The 17,239-nt window shown below is 33.3% G+C and overlaps 1 protein-coding gene across 1 annotated transcript in view; it reads left to right on the forward strand.

The window, feature by feature from the left end:
- The first annotated feature begins 6,494 nt into the window (after positions 1 to 6,494).
- Positions 6,495 to 17,239, forward strand: part of LOC128163968 (uncharacterized) — a 51,913-nt gene continuing 41,168 nt past the window's right edge. Inside the window, exon 1 of the mRNA XM_052827673.1 lies at positions 6,495 to 6,779. Within this exon, the coding sequence (XP_052683633.1) occupies positions 6,527 to 6,779 (253 nt within the window). The 5' untranslated portion in view covers positions 6,495 to 6,526. The remainder of the gene's footprint in view (positions 6,780 to 17,239) is intronic.

The raw sequence follows: 17,239 nt of genomic DNA on the forward strand, positions 1-17,239 counted from the left end.
CTACAACCCATAGCATCTGCGCAATGGTGCAAAATTATTTTATTAATGCAGCAAACTTTGGTCTGAAGAGGTCGTTTTTATCTTACACTTTATTTAGATAAAATGAATTTTTAATTCGGTTTGAACAAACTAATCGTATAGAAACCAAGACCAGATAAAATACACCAGCATGTTTACCAGTTGTCTTCTTAAGCAGCGATTTCAGTCTCGCGTGATTTGATGGGATTTATGCTTGGATTTTTGATGGGATTGATAACATGAATGTCAGTGTAAATATGCAATCTTACCTCGTTCTGTCACTAAAACGTTATGCAAGGAAAGAGTATGTCAAAGAAAAATCATATTTACCGCGTTTTGTATTTTCAAAATGGAATTCCTATACATGTATTCAGTTCAAGATCCGCTCCTGAATTCTCATTGGCTTGTCCCAATGTAAAACCAATCAAGGTCAGTAACAATGGCGGACAAATTCAATTTGCGTTGTTGACATACACTAATCAAAGTACTGAAGTACTGACAGAGGTTGATTTAATCGATTATTACCGGTATTTATTTAAGAATCAACGATAATGTTATTTTGCATGGCAAGTGGTTTCTTATATGTATTTGATTTACGCACATTTTTAGACGGAGGCTGTTTTACAGTCTCCGTATATGGTGATTGTTTTGCCCGTGACGTCAAATAATGAGGATTCCTTAAGCATGCACCATCTAGCGGTGGACGAAATAATGAATAATTATGGGATTCAATGATTAAACATGACATGCATCTTTGTCTCTGTCGTATATCGTTTGCGTATTATCAATCAATCTCCCGCGGAGAGGTATCTTTCTTTACAGCTGCAACCTCCCCCCCCCCCCCCCCCCCCCCCCACCTCCTCCGCAAGTGATTTGGGAATTCAGTATGTCCTACAAGCTGATAAGTGTCGCGCGGGAAAAAATAGAATTGACAAAAAATCTTTTATATGATGCAAACAATAGCCATTATATATATCATACAAACTGGTACCATATAACTGAACTTGAGTTCTCTGCAAATTCAAATTAAATAGCAAAATTTAGTTCATGTGTTTATTGTCTCCATTAAGTCTTAACGAGAGAGAGAGAGAGAGAGAGAGAGAGAGAGAGAGAGAGAGAGAGAGAGAGAGAGAGAATGAATTTCTGTTAAGAAAAAAGGAGTATACGAATTAAACTTCACAAACACAGTATACACAATGTATCAATCTTATATCAAACATCACAAACCGTGTAGAATACTTTATTGTAAGGCATACTTCTTTCCCTTTGCTAGAAATCAAACTTCACATACAGTAAAGAATACATGTAATTCATTTTTAGACATACTTCTTTTTTCTTTGCTTGAAATCAAACATCACAAACAGTGTAGAATACATGACTTAATTGTTAGGCATGCTTTCTTTCTCTTTGCTTGAAATCAAACATCACAAACAGTGTACAATGCTTTTTTGTTAGGCATACATGTACTTCTTTTCTCCTTACTTGATATGAAAACTATAAGAAACTTTTTCCCCCTTATCTTGGAAGGAACACGTGGTGCACCTTGTGCGTTGATTGATTAACAGGGGTAACACGTGGATTCGGACTGAAACTGCATGCTGGATTCAATCACAATGTACTACATGTATATTCTTTTGTGGAAACTAATCGTATAAATGTATAATTTTAGTATATTTCAAATGAATGTACGTAAAGGTATGCCTAAAACGCTCTCTCTCTCATTCGCATAACGATCATAATAAGAGAATAATTATCTGGATCGACGACACTCATTAATCAAGAAATTAAACCCCTTTTATTTTTCGATTATTTCGAGTGTATGCATTTAATAGCATGTACAGTTTCACATGTTGTTTTGTGATGCAAAGTTATTTTTTCCTTCTTTTTTTTGTAAATAATTAACACATTTAAGTAGTAATATAACAAGCTTATAAGACTAAAACAAAAGAACAAAACTAATTATTTTAAAGGGACTTGGACACGATCTGAGCTTAAAATTTAAAATTTTATTTTTCCAATTTTAATGTTTTTTATGGTTAATATGGGTACTTTTAATGCTTTATCAAAATTTGAAAGTCAAATACTGAGTTATGAGCAAGATACAGTTTGAAAATCTTTGTATTGTAATCAAAGCTCAAGCTTTGTTATGGTTTACATATGTGTTTTAATTGGTTTAAGTCTCAAGCAAATGTTGCTTTTTTCTGTTATCATACTATCTATGAACACATTGAATCAGTTTTCCTTGTTTGCAACGAGTCATTTGGTCAAAGAAATGGTTATTCCATACTTAACAATATTTGTAAACAAATATAAGACTCGAGTTTTGTTTACATAACAAATTTGGGTCAATCATTCAAAATGAGCAAGTAAACCATTTTATAAATAAAAAAAAGAAAAAGAAATTTTCGATCTAAAATCGTGTCCAAGTTCCTTTGATATTATCTACCTAACTCTGATGTCAACCTGAGAAATATCCTCGCGACTTATATTGCCATAATTCTAAACCGCTTCGCGTATATTCTAACATGATAAGCGGTAAGCTCGCTGTTTTTCCTTACATATAAAAAACCATATATTGTCATTAATTTAGTTTCCTCCGAAATGATGCCTCCGTCTATCAATACTTTCAGTACTTTGATTTATAATATCTTCCGATAAGAATTTCGAGAAAACCCCATATGAATCATGTCGTGTAATATATAAAGATACTATTAATTTCATCAACGTACGTACATGTATCAGTAATCAGAATATTTCTGAAAAATTGTATGGATCCAAGCAATATTGAACTCTAGCTTCGTTCAAGCAGACGCTCGGCTATCTCCGCTTATCTCCAATAAGCAAGAGAAATTATCTGCTTGTCGAAGATTTACGGAAACCACCGACCGTCTAGTTGAACGATATTATAGCGTAGGAATACATACCACTACAAAAAATGTCTAAAGTGTTTTTTACCATTTAAAATCTTGCTATTTTCAAGGTATCAATAAATAAGTTTCCTTGAAAAACAATGCTTCAGAATTCATTATAGCGAATTTATCGAATATTTTCGAGAACTAAGTCTTGTCAGCGGTGATGATTTGTGCTTAGAACAAAACACTGTTTCACTTTCTGTTTGCCAGAGTAACTGCATAGGAGAATTGATTAAAATCAACTCCTAAAAATAACCGATACATTGAATAAACTTGATTTTTTAAAATTATTTATGCCATTCACAATTACAATGTTTCAAGTTCAGGCAAGAAAAGCAAAAATTATTGTCATTCATATACGATTTGAGCCGAAATCTTCCGGGAGTTAATCACTTCCACCATTTCGGATATCCTATGGAGTTGTAGCCATCTAAAAAAATCGGGAGAGGGCTACACTATTGCAGCAATTACAACATCTATCTAATTATGTACAAGTAGTTCTGTAGTGCTTCTTTTCACAAACACGTTATCATAAGTAATTTATGAATATCAATAGCCTTATGCATGAACATTATATCATATTTCACAAGTTTTAAACTGGTTGAACATACTCATGCAAGTACCGTTGACATGAATGGGGTCTTCCTTGAACATAAGAACACCAGACCTCGCCTTTATAATTTTCTATTCATACATGCACGATGTCTACGTCCACAATCCTACGCAGATTTAGTGGTATTAGGCTAACTCAGACATTGAACAAGGCATCACTGCTGACATAGTGCTAATAACAATGATAATAATGTAAAATACTACAAATACATACAAAGAATGTAAGAACTAACAATGTAAACCAAATTTTAAGCACGACAAATTTATATCGCGATTTGCAGAAGATAAACTGGTTTGCGGCGACTTAATTTTGTGATCAGGATCTAGAATGTTTTGAAAATTATATTCAAGAGGAACTGTAGAACTTATTCGGACGACAGTTATTCTTGTATGCGAATAAAAGTTTGTGTACAATATTGAAAGATGGTTAAAAAATTATAATATACAATGTTTCGTTGATTCGTATCTACTAAAAAAAAATTTTAATGTTTGATTTAGAATACGTGGTTATGACAAGTATTCCTTTTAAAGGAATGTTGGACATGAAATATCATTGGTCAACTCTGTCAATGTAATACGAAAGCATTACGCTACAAGCAAATAAATATTTCACCGTTTGGTGATTTCAGAAATAGCAAGACATGAATAATTTTAACTTTTAGAGGGCTAATTATAATTCCGATAAATATTCTTACACATCTGTGAAGAAAAACGTGATATGAATCTGTATAAATGTTTTATTTTCAAGGCAAGCGGATAAAAGTAACCTTTTTAGTAATCTACGTGTAATTACAAATTTTATTGAGATTGTCATTGCATAGCAATAAAGTAGTGCAACGCGCAAAGCGTGCGCAATAAGTAAAATTTGGCGGATGCTTAAATGAAAACAATTGTGATCGGCCGAGGCGATCACAAAAATGAAGCCTAGATATATTTATTGAGTGGCTTCACGGGCGGTAAGTTTATGCGAGATAAACAGGGGTTTCGAACAATGGACTGAAAGCCTTCCCGTTATTTCAAGCATCCAAACTTAATATCAAAATATTTAAGCAACGTAAATATCTTTTAGAGACTGTCTCTTCTGGTTTATTAGAATTACAATATTGTAATTTTACTCATTGACAAGAGCATCTTCAGTTATTGCTCTGCATATTACGAGTTTATCTTAGAGGGAAATTTGGACAAACAAGTGTGAAAAGAAATCAAACAGAGAGATTTGACTCTATTAAATTACTATGATATCTTATTAAAAACATAAATTTAGAAATATAAAAGAGTGGGTTTATAAAATGAACACATTTATCGTAAATATAAAAGGTACAAATGCCAGACGACAACTCTGATCGCGATATCATGGTCAATCCCGGATATATCCGACCATTGTCGATCCTGACTGGAGATTTTACGACATGACATTCCTATGCCTATGTATTTAAAGGTATTTAAAGAGTTGTAAGTATCGACAAAGGCCATGACTGATCTATGTATTTGGTCAACAATCTTGTCTTGAGATGATCTGTTTTGATAGATTGTTGATAAGATGGGTGATCCGTATGAAAAATCTGTATCAATATCCACGTTAATTCCTCGGTAGAGAGGAAACGGGTGCTAGAGATCCTTCTGTGTAACACGGCAATCAGTGACGTTTGTACTGAACGTTTTCTTATAGTTCTCATTAATTTAACACTTTGTGACGCTTTAACAGGCATGGTCACGAATGTCAAAATTAACTTTTTCAATTTTGATGCTTACAATGCTTATCTTAGCATTGCTTAACCAAGATATTTCGAATTGTCATCTAAAATTTTACCGTCAGTTGCCAAGCTCTGTTTTGAAAAAAAAGTTCGAACACTGCTTTTGTTTATATAAGCTTCTTTTCTAATTGTTTTCATTAATTATGAAGATAATCTATGGCACTTCAAATCTGGTTAAAAAATAATGTATTTCTACTCAGCATCCTAGATGTAAATAAAACAATCAAACACCGTACGTAGATTTAAATATAAACATGCCAAGAACCCTATCTACATAATGAAGCGTTATGAGCTCTAAAACTCATCTATAACTTGTCAACTGACGATACATTTTGCTGATCATTTAATATACCTAACTTGTGCATTGTAAAAAGCAAACTTTGAAGAAAAAATATTGTAACAATGCTCTTTCAATTATCTTTTACGTATTTTAAGTTAGAAAGTGAAACATTGACCTTTATTGTAAAGACGCACAGTTAAAAGCAAAATGTAAAACATGTAAAAATTGACTGGAAGAACTGCATCAAGGACTAGGAAACTGAATGACTAGGCATCATAAAAATGTGTCTTGTTAATTTTTTTTAAAATCATAACTCCGCCAACTCGGGAGATGAAAATTAAAAGGGACGCATCATTCATACAAAGTTAAAAAAAAATATAGCAAAAGTGATATGGGAATTGTGCATATTTAGTAATGCACATAGAGAGACTCGATGCCCATGGGGACATAAAATGCGATGGACTGGCGTCATGACCGCAATTTTTTTGGGGACAAAGGTTTTCGTTATCGATTTATTTTAATTTTTCCGATTTAATCATGATTGCTACAATGTATGGCATGTGCAAGTAAACGATTTTATTAACTAAACCGATAACCGGACGTCTTTAGTTTAAGTCTTAAATGTAAAAATAATATGTAAAGGTCAATTCCACTTAAAAGTTCGATGAACAACTCTTGCTTTTTTAATGATCATGAAAATTAAAAAAAAAAATTCCATCAATGCAACTGAGGCAATTCAATTATTGCTTCTTTGTCTGCTTCAATGGATTCAGAATAATAATAGTAGTTAATACTGACAACGGAACAAAATCACCTTTACTATTAATACAAACGTTTACCATGGGTGGCATCTTTAAATTTATTGATTTGAATAGGTATATAAGGCATGGTCTTTATCAGTCTGAGTTTATTTGGGAGTAAATGTTTTCCTATGTTCTTATTTGATCACAATGAGGTGTCCTAAAACAGGATTTACTGCACTGAAAATAGCGTCTCTTGTCGTTGGAGGGATGGCAATTATTATCCACATCACAGCTGTGGCGTATCCGGTGTGGGACGGGATAGATGTTATGTGGAGTCCTTTACCACAGTTTAAAAAGAAGCCTGTAAAGGCTTATGGTTCCTTGTGGGATTTCACTGTAGTTGGAGACTCAACACATAAGATGTTTTACAATCCTGCTGTACAACCCCCGGAAGTCACAAGTAAGTTATGCATTCTTTGATTTAACAGTCCGTGTTTATTATTGCTGTGTTGTATTTCAATTTCGTTATTAGCCATTGCTCCTTATCTATTTCAAATCAATATGATTTTATCATACAACTTCAAACCAGACAATATATTATTTTGCTCCGATTGTTGCCTTTCATAATTTTATAATTGGTAAACAAGTTTATAGCAACCGGGAAGAAAAGTATGCTAAATTTTGAAAAGTGTTTTGTTTATTATTACAAGAAGTAAAGACTATTGATAAAGTCAAATATTAGGGAAACCTGTTTATTGCAACAGATATAATAAATTTGGTGTTTTATTGAATCGCAATTAATTTAACAATAGAATTAAGCTGAATGCATATAGCTGCAAAAGAGGAATTGTATTTTAAAAGAGATCGAACCCGCCTAAAAACACGTAACTGTTTTTTAAAGATAACTTCTGTATTTAAATCTTTCTAAATTTCTGGAAGACTATGTACAAGCTTGAAATTGTTGCGTGGTGTTAATATTTGGTAATTTGTCAAAACCGATGGCATCTCTTGCATTTCTATAGGGCTGATATAATTTTTTAATGATACGAGTAGACTTTGACATTCAAAATAATAATTAGCTATCAAAGATCAGCGGGGTAATTTATGCAAAAGTAGGCGTCTAAATTTTACACCAGATCACATCCTGACCACTAATGCAACATTATATCATTAGTGGACGGTGTATCATTAGAGGTTGCTACAGTGCTATTTCATAGGGACACCGCTAAGTAACTTGGTACTAAATAACTTTATTTACAGAAATGAATATTACTTCTCTCGATGATACAATAATACACAATTATCTTATTTTTATATCAGTTTTTTCTTCTTTATCAGATCAAAAGTAATTCTCTCGGGGGAAAAAAACAGGAGAAACTTTTATAAATATGCGTAAGATCATGGTGTTAAGATTTTTATTTTCATTTTAATTGAAATAAATGTGACAAACGGGCAAGTCGGATTTTTGGGGTTATATGTACTAAAAGGAAATTCGACGCACGTTGTTTTGTGCTTTCTTCTGTTTTCTCATAAATATATATCAAGAAACTACAGTCCGTAAATGTCTAAAATGTGCAGATTTAGAGGAGTAGGGATTTGTTACATGAATACCGGTACATGTTTGTATCATTGGGTTTTGCATTGTTTATGATTATGTAATTTAGATGACCGCAGATGGCCAGTTCCCACGCGATGGATCTCCTTGGTCAATGTTCGAAGAATGAGTTACGTAATTGTGAACACAAAAGTCAGGGGTCTGTAGGTCGATTGTAACAGAATATATATACATGTATGCTTGATAGTCTTTATTCATATTTAATTATTAATTATACTAGAGCAAAGCTCGTTGCAAAGCAACGAGTGGGTTTTCCGCTAATGTCGAAAGCAACGGTAGAAGTACGTCTAAGAAGCAGAGTTCTTAATCTAGTAACAAAGAAACCTAAGTACAAAAAGAAAAAAAAATCGAATGATTCTTGGTACAACTTAACATGATCCGAATGTTTTTAAGTACGACTTAACCAAAAACCCTTAACCATTTCAAGAACGACTTAACAAAAAAAAAACAACGTGTTTAAGTACGACTTAACAAATTTGACTTCATTTTAGGTACAAGTTTACTTTACCTTGAACTAACATCTTTTTTCTTAACCCAGAATGCAAAATTAAAATTTATGTAAAAAATCAATTTTGTTTAAAACATAATTCTGAGCAACTTTTCCTCTTCACTGCTTTTCAAAAGCTTGACCTTTCGTACTGTGTGCTCGTTGCGTCATTAATTGTCTGAAACTTATCGATGTAAAGTTTACTTTACTGTACTTCTGTGAATATTTTCTATGTAAAATTACTATGAACCAGACAACATTGAAATGGTGAACATTTCAAAGGGCCCCGCTTATGTTATTTCAGAGAATTCTGCTTTGACCTTGACCTATAACTTGAAATTTTTCCAGCCGGCATAGAACTTTTAATTCAATTTCATTCCCCCTAGCATACATGCATTTTTGTTCAATCTGACCAAGATTAAGCATATTTGGAAAATAATCTACTATTTAAAACTAATTTTAAAAAGATCTGCTATGACCTTCACATTGACAGACTTGGTTCAAGGTCACTGCACGCCATTAACCAATAAACTCTGTAAAGGTAAAATATTAGCCAAATAGGGGCTAAAAGGAGAGGATATCTATGCTCTTAAAATATGGATTTTTGTGTGATCTGATATGACCTTGACTCTTCATCTACAAATATCATTCGAGGTCATTGCATATATTTTGAACAAAGGCATCATGTGGGTGAAGTATGAGGCTGAATGGAGCAAAGGGAGAGAAGATATACTCCGGACAAGGATTTTTAAAAATATAATTCTGGTATGACCTTCACAGTTTCTTTTCACTGAAAATAGGTTCAAGGTCACTACACACCCTTTCACCCTTTACTCAAAAGCTCTGCTTATGTGAAGTCTGAGCCAAATAGGGGTTAGTAGAAATTATATATGCTCTCAAAAAAGGATTTTTGCATGATCCGATATGATCTTCACCCGTTACCTAGAAATTTCATGCAAGGTCACTGCACATCGTTTAACCATAGAGACACTCTGTGAGTATTAGCCAGATTGGACCAAAGGGAAAAAAGATATGCCCCAGACAAGGATTATATATATATAATTCTGCTATAACCTTAACCTTATACCTAAAAACATGGTTCAAGGTCACTGCACATCCTTCAACCAAATGAACCCTGTGGATGAGGTATGAGCCAGATTGGGCCAAGGGGAGAGAAGCAATGCTCCTGTCAAGCCATCTCGGATGGACAGACGGACAAATTGATCACTAGAAGGCGCCCGCATAAACATGCCTTTTTATCTAATTTAAAATAGTATCCATGCTATCTGCCCATAGTGAATAGTCATCAAAACCATTCATCAGCAGAATTTAATTTCCCTCCTTTTTAAGGTGGTATGGGACTTCTGTCGATATTAATGTGGATTAAAGTACTATATAATTGAAAACTTTTCACCGGTTTAGAATTTATAAATTTTACAATATTTAACCAAAAAATAGCTTTTAAAAATATTTGAAAAGGTAAAAATTGTAAAAAACCCCAGCGGGATGCGAACTCATGACTTACAGGTTCCTAGTAAACCCTCTAACCCACTGTGCTAAGGAGTTAGGTGACCATTTTTGAAAAGAAACTACATGTACTTATATAAATACACTTTTTTTTACTGTTTATTTCGATAAACAATACGTCACAACATGGAAGTGTCCCATATCACCTTAAACTCGGAACACCTCTGACCTAATAAGATCGCCGCATTAAATACAAAGTTTGATTTAACTCTAATTTGTTTATCATCAAGAAATTCTGCATCGCTGACAAATAAAGTTTTCTTCTGTATAATGAAATACCAATTAACTGACTATTCGTACAATAGCAAGTTTATTGTCCCATTCCACAGCAACTATTTCCCTTGTCTTTGCCTCATTAAATAGTTGCTGTCTTGGAGGACAATAAACTTGCTATTGTCCTCATACCCAGTAAATACAAAATAGGCATATAATATCCCATCCACCTACATTTCATGTTATATAACCTCCCGTTTGTAACCTTCAATTTCACTGTAAAGTCAACATATCTGTCATAGCCGCAAGTTTCACAATTTATTTCTGCTTCTCATGTACTTAAAATTAGGGGCCTTAATATTGCTTACCAATTCCAACAAGAGACATCCCTTTAACTATTGATAATCATTAAAATTCATTTCATGAATCTACGCAACAATGATAAACCTTCAAGTACAGTCACTCTCAATTTTACAAAAATATTGACGGTACTTTGTCCGAAACTGTTCCTTGTATCTTTAACTTAGTACACTAACATTTTTATGAAAAGACGGTTTGTCTTAGAATAAGAAAGCTAATGCAATTCTGAGAAAAAGGATACCTCATATTGCCAATTCCATTGAGGTTTAATAAAAATATGGCCATTTAAGTGAACCCACCATTTCCAATTTCCTTTAGTAAACACAGATTTACAGGGTTCTCCATAGTAAAACATCTTTACCTGACCTTTTAGAGGTCAACTTTTGTTCAACCACCTTTAAAAAGAAACCTTATTCAATACAACATATGCCAACATGATATAATCATGATAAAAGCTTCACATCACTTAGAAATACCCTTACATGTATACCCCCCACCCCCCAATCTTTTGATTTTCATAAAAAGTCATGGTTTGAAATGTTTTACCTAATTTTATGAAACGTGTGGCAGTTTCCTTGAGTCATTTCTCACACATATTTGAAAACAATCATCAATGATTCTAAAATTTGATCTTTATTTGTTTATTGTATGATTTGTACCATTTTAATTAACAAATAGACAGCTGTCCTGCTTGTGATTTCTTGTTTTCATGAAAAAAGTAAGCTAACAATCATATTTAGTGAATATCTAATCTATTCTGATTTCTAGTCTTCTTCTAACCATGCTAAAACAGTAAGTTACAACCTACAAGTTAGACATCTGCCTTAAATTAGAATTAAGTTCAAACACACCCAGGTAGCTGGAGACAGAGTTGATTTCAATGAAAAATGTTCAAATTTGACATGTTTTTCTACTTTTTTCTGCATATATACCTTAGAAAGGTAGAAATAGGTTGTTTCTTGTTCATTTCAAAAGTAATTATCATAGCAGATGTTATTTCAAAGTCAAATGTACATTTACATATCCTACATGTAATCTTAATGCAGACAATTAAATAGAGGGGGGGGGGGGGTTCAATTATGTAAACACATCTAAATATCTTTATGAAATAAAAAATAAAGGAAACATAATTGTATACTTTTATTGAAAAACAAATTTTCACAGCAATTATGAATTTCTTTAAACAGCCTTAATTTTGCTTTCATAATTTCTTATCAAACACAAACCACAACATGGCATGATGCTTTCTTCAAGTTCCATTATTGTTCATGCATTATCGGATTTAATTTGAATTACCGGTAAATAGTCTGTAGAACACAAGGAATATGCATGTGGATAGAGGTAACAGGTTAATCTCAGGAGCTGACCCACAAGAATCAACAGGTACCGGTAAAAGCCATGTGGTAACAAGAGTGTTTTGAGCTGAAATAAATAAAAAAAAATAATTAGCTGTGTTTACATACATGTACTAGTAATACCTGTGTTTACATTAACATATGCATAGTATTTCTGTAAAAAATACACTGACCATGCAGTGTAATAAGTATGACATATCCCAATACATGACATAACATTTCGGCAGTACAAGATAAAAAATTTGCATATCAAGTCATAATATAATATTAAAAAATTTTCATAGGTATAAACACTTATCAAATTGAGAAAGAGGGATAGTTTGAGAGAGAGAGAGAGAGTTTATTACCGTTCTTGTAGTGCAACAGTCAATATTTCAATTCGTAAATTACAAACGAATATTACCCATCGAACAGCGTCAAAGTACATGTACTGGTATTAGCTTCTGGTATACCATTTTTTATCAATTCTACTGTGTTTTTTTTTTTGGCAAATAAATTTAGCGAGGGTTTTTGTTTATTTTCTTATAAATTACATGTTTTAAAAACAATACTACGTGTAATAAGCATAAAACAGGTATGAGTAAACTTAATGAAGAATTTTTAATAGATTATTTTTCAAAGAATGTGGTACATTACATGTATGTCAATCTTTATAAAACTAGCGTATATTTCATGCGCCATAAATTGCAAGTTTTTTGTAAATATCATTTACTTGCATGACAGGTATATATGGTCTAACCAAAATTTTCTTCATAAAGCTACAGCTGTATGTACCACATATATGTTTTGTCACAAGTATACATTTTTAAAAAAAAATACCCAAATTCCAACAGTTTAAATAAACTCAACTCATTCTCTGATAAGTTCATTGTGTTTTGTGCGTGCATATCTTATTTGTCTGCTGCAACAGCAGCCAATCAGCGGTAAGCTGAATCCACAAAAAGAAAGTTTGTGTTTTAGGAGCGGGTAAATTGTTTATGCGACACTGTCAAGAAAACCACACCAAATAATAACAAGAAACATAAATATTCACTTAAATGTATTCTGTTGTAAAGTAAAAGTCTTTAACACTTATTGCATCTTGCAAAACATGTGATGACCTTAATCATCTGACATATATCTGATATACATGTTTATGTAAAAGATGGGAGAAATAACGACGGAACAAACTGGGATTCGAACCTGGCCCTCTGAATCTCTAGTCAAGTGCTCTACCAACTGAGCTACATGTATCTGGCACCGGTATTCAAACCAGTCTGACCGTCACATTCCTCCCCCTTAAATGATCTTCACCCTCGAAGATCATCCCTGGCAGGATCGAGTTAACCTGTTAGTTCCAGGGGTTGGTCACAACACCAATATTGTAACAGGATGGGAGAAATAATGAAGGACCAAACCGGGATTTGAACCTGGGCCCCCTGAATCTCTAATCAGGTGCTCTACTAACTGAGCTATCTGGTACTGGTATTCAAACCGGTCTGATTGTCACATATATATGAAGAATTATTATAAACAATGTTGTTCAATAAAAAATAACACTCGCAACCTTCAGTTTTTGTCTGTAATTAATCAATAGTGGCGTGCGCTCAGTTCTCGCAGAGTACCATTTCTCACCAGTGCATTGTTACGTCATTTTATCAACACATAAAATTATATACGAAAATATGATGTAACAGTGCACCAGCGAGAAATGGTCCTCGGCGAGAACTGCTCGCACGCCAGTACTGCCAGTAGTCAGATTAAAAAAAGAGAATAAAAAATTACATTTAAAACATTAACAAGGACAATTTAAGTACACATCATAACTGCTAAACAAGAAAAATTATGTCAACTGGTAGAATGGTAGGCATAGTTCTAACTTGTAACCTACATGTACAAGTACATGTACCGGGTACCCGTTGGTCTGCTAAACCTCTTTAATGATACAATGATCGGCATCATAAAGATATTAAAGTTATGTTTTAACTCTGAAGTCTGAAGTATACAATTTTATTTACTTGAAGTTATGTCTACAGGGTATTCATGACTACATCTGGAGTCTTCTGCACAAGAATTTATATGTTTCTAATTAGACCCTGCTTTGAATTTTGAGTTGAAAATTCACAATCTGTTATTTTTTTAAATAGATAAATTCAGTTACCCTTTCCATGAACCTCGAGCGAGTCTAAACATCCATGAAACATGTAAAAATTACACGTTAGTAAACAAACACCCACACCATAACAAAAACATCTAACAGTGTGCACGTACTTACATGTACATCTATACTATATACTAAATTTTAACCAGTTAACAAGAAACTTTAAAAGGAGTAAAAGCCTCACCTTCTTCAGTAACATCCACATAAATCACACACTTTAATGTCCATCTTTTCTCCTTTATTACTCGTAGCTTATCAACGGCTGATCGTCGACAGAAGTGTGGCTGTCAGAATTTCCTCGTAAACGATTCACACGAGAAAAATATCCTCCTTAAACAAATATGTAGTACTGTTCCCTGTGCATGTTCATATGTTTCACAGCAAATTGAAAATGCATGTGTACACCGAAAGAATACACAACTTCTCTTCTGCATTACGGCTCTCTCATTTTCTACAATGCCGTTCGTTACTGTTTACATTCGGCGCGCGCGCGGGGGTTACAAACAGGGGCGCCCCGACAAATAGTTGCACATAGAACGTTTAAATAATGTGTGTTCATTGAATTCATAAATGATATAGATGAAAAAAATGAAATTGAATCACAACAATTTATCTAAGACGCAACACAACGTAATGCAGTAAATGCCTGGGCCTTAATGTGGCATTTGTTCGCTTGTGTGTCTATGTAGACATATTAACTCGTTCATGTACGATTCTCACATATTTGTTTTATGAAATTTGAAAAAAAATATAGCACAGAACTTGTTTAATTTGATACCAAATGACATTATTTAATATATTAACAATAACTGAATTCATTTTTTTTCATAAAATGATAACGATTTTTGCTATCAGAAAAATACGTGTATGAGCTGCTGACCCCTAATTATAGGGGCCAGCCCTTTTTTCTTAATTTTAAATGAAAGCTCACGTTATTCTAAACAACTTTTGTTCTATATGTATTAACAAAATATTTTTAGTTTAAAGGTTATAATACAAAAAGCAACAAAATTTCAGCCCCGAAAAAATCTTAAACTTTGGCGACAAATAGCTCAAAAACTAACAAAGAAATTACCAAAATTTTCATGCCAGCAAAACTATAAAATGTTACCGACAATTTCGCCAAATTTCATGCATCTATCATCTGTATTTCCCGAGATCAACTCTGGACAAAAGACCCCCCAATTTTCAATTAAAGGGCAATAACTCATAACCGGAAGTGATATTTAAAAATTTGAAAAAAACGTCTAGAGATGTTAATATCATCTACATACCCTGAAAGTTTCATAGCAATCAGACAAAAAATGTTCGAGAAATCTCGTGCACAAAATTTGCGGGAAAAAAAAATAAGAAGAAGAAACAGTAGAATAACAGAAGGGTTTTCCGTTGAAAAACGGAAAACCCTAACTAGACTTTGACCCGTGCGTGCACGGGTTGACAAATTGCATATGATATCGGGCATTTACAAAAAAGATACATCGACACACCGTATTGGTGACATTTACATATAAACTAAGCTTTAAGCCTACAATAATGCAGGGACGCATATATACACTTGTTAATATATGTCTCTGAATAATGCTATTAATTTCACTACACTCTGCTTAGTTAGTATAGTCTAACTGTATCTCGGGGCAGGCTTTCACCACAGTTAAAATGCCTCCCATATACCCGCATCGTCGGATACCCACGAATGATCGCGTCTTTTACTTAACAGACGCGATCACCCATGGGTATCCGACGATGCTATACCCGTAATGTTGCAGAAAATTGCAGAATCGCTTTGAACGATTTTCAAGAAAATTTATAAAGCTGCATTGAAAACAGCTAAAATTGTTCATAACAAACCATTTTGAGGCTTTCATCTAAAAATTTAACTCTTATTCATGAAGAATTCAACACTTTTTCACCAATGTTTTTACTCGCTTCTAATGTACACACCATGTTGACATTCGGAACTCTCGGAATTTTTCATCTAAAACGCAATATTGAAAGAGTTGGAACTATCTCCCGTATTTCCGTTGATGAACAGAATATATGACAAATTTACACGTATTTGTAATTTCGTTTCTGAGTTTATTTATGCAAATGTGATATTGTGGAAATATAAACTAAAGAGACTCCCGTGATTTAGCGCGAATGTAATGCGCAAGATTGTAAAATCCAAAAAAATCCAGATGGTTTCCGGATTTTTAAAGGAATTTTCTTTTATTATTAATTAGCGAAGCTTGATTGAGAAAAAATACAAACAGATTGGTTATCTTCAAGTACCAATGTTGTTTAAACTAGTAGACTAATTGTTCTCGAACAATTAGAGGTCTTTCCACCTCATTGTTTTTTTATGTTTGAAATAAGATTGCTTCAATAGAATTAACTATTTTTTTCTGCGTTACTCCATTTAAAAAAGTGTCAAACGATTAAGTTTGCAATTTTTTATTGCTTGACGACCTTGACCTTTGACCTTTATGTCATTCTCATCTGACAAGGTAGACGCTTCAATACCAAGTGATCCGATGTATCTATGATTATTGATTCAAAAGTTATTTGTGTTTTTATTGAATGTTCGAAACTTTCAGGGGCAATAACTGCTAGAAAGGGACTTTGGACCCTGTTGGTATGAATATATTGAAGAAGCACCTAAGTGTACTGAATACATTAGTAAAAGTTTCATGTCTCTATCTCTAACGGTTAATGATAAGTAGCGATAACAAGCATTTTGTACAATAGGGGCAATAACTCTATAATTGTTAAAAGGTAAGGGTTAAAGGGTTATATTTTTAAATGTCTTAAGATGTCCTACTACATCCATGAAAAACTTTTTCTCTACCATCCTAAACAAAGGAGATACAAAATTTCATTAATTAAGAGATTTCCAAATGACCTTGACCTTTGACCTTTATGTCATTTTGTTCGGCCAAGGTAGACGTTTCCATCCCAAGTGGTCCGAAGTCTCTATGATAAGTAATAAAAAAGTTGGAAGTGATTTTATAGAAATGTAAATACTTTCAGGGGCAATAACTACTAGAAGGGGGGCTCAGATCCTTTCGTTATGAATAGATTGAAGAACCCTCTAAGTGTACTGAAGACATTGGTAAAAGTTCCAAGTTTCTATCTCTTATGATTTCAGAGGAGTAGCGATAACAAGCTTTTCGTACACAAGGGCAATAACTTTGTAAGTTCTGGGAGTTATCGAGCAAAGGGTCATTTGGTACCATAACTTTTA

Source organism: Crassostrea angulata, chromosome 1 (genome assembly GCF_025612915.1).
Source record: "Crassostrea angulata isolate pt1a10 chromosome 1, ASM2561291v2, whole genome shotgun sequence".
In the NCBI taxonomy this organism is placed as follows: Eukaryota; Metazoa; Mollusca; class Bivalvia; order Ostreida; family Ostreidae; genus Magallana; species Magallana angulata.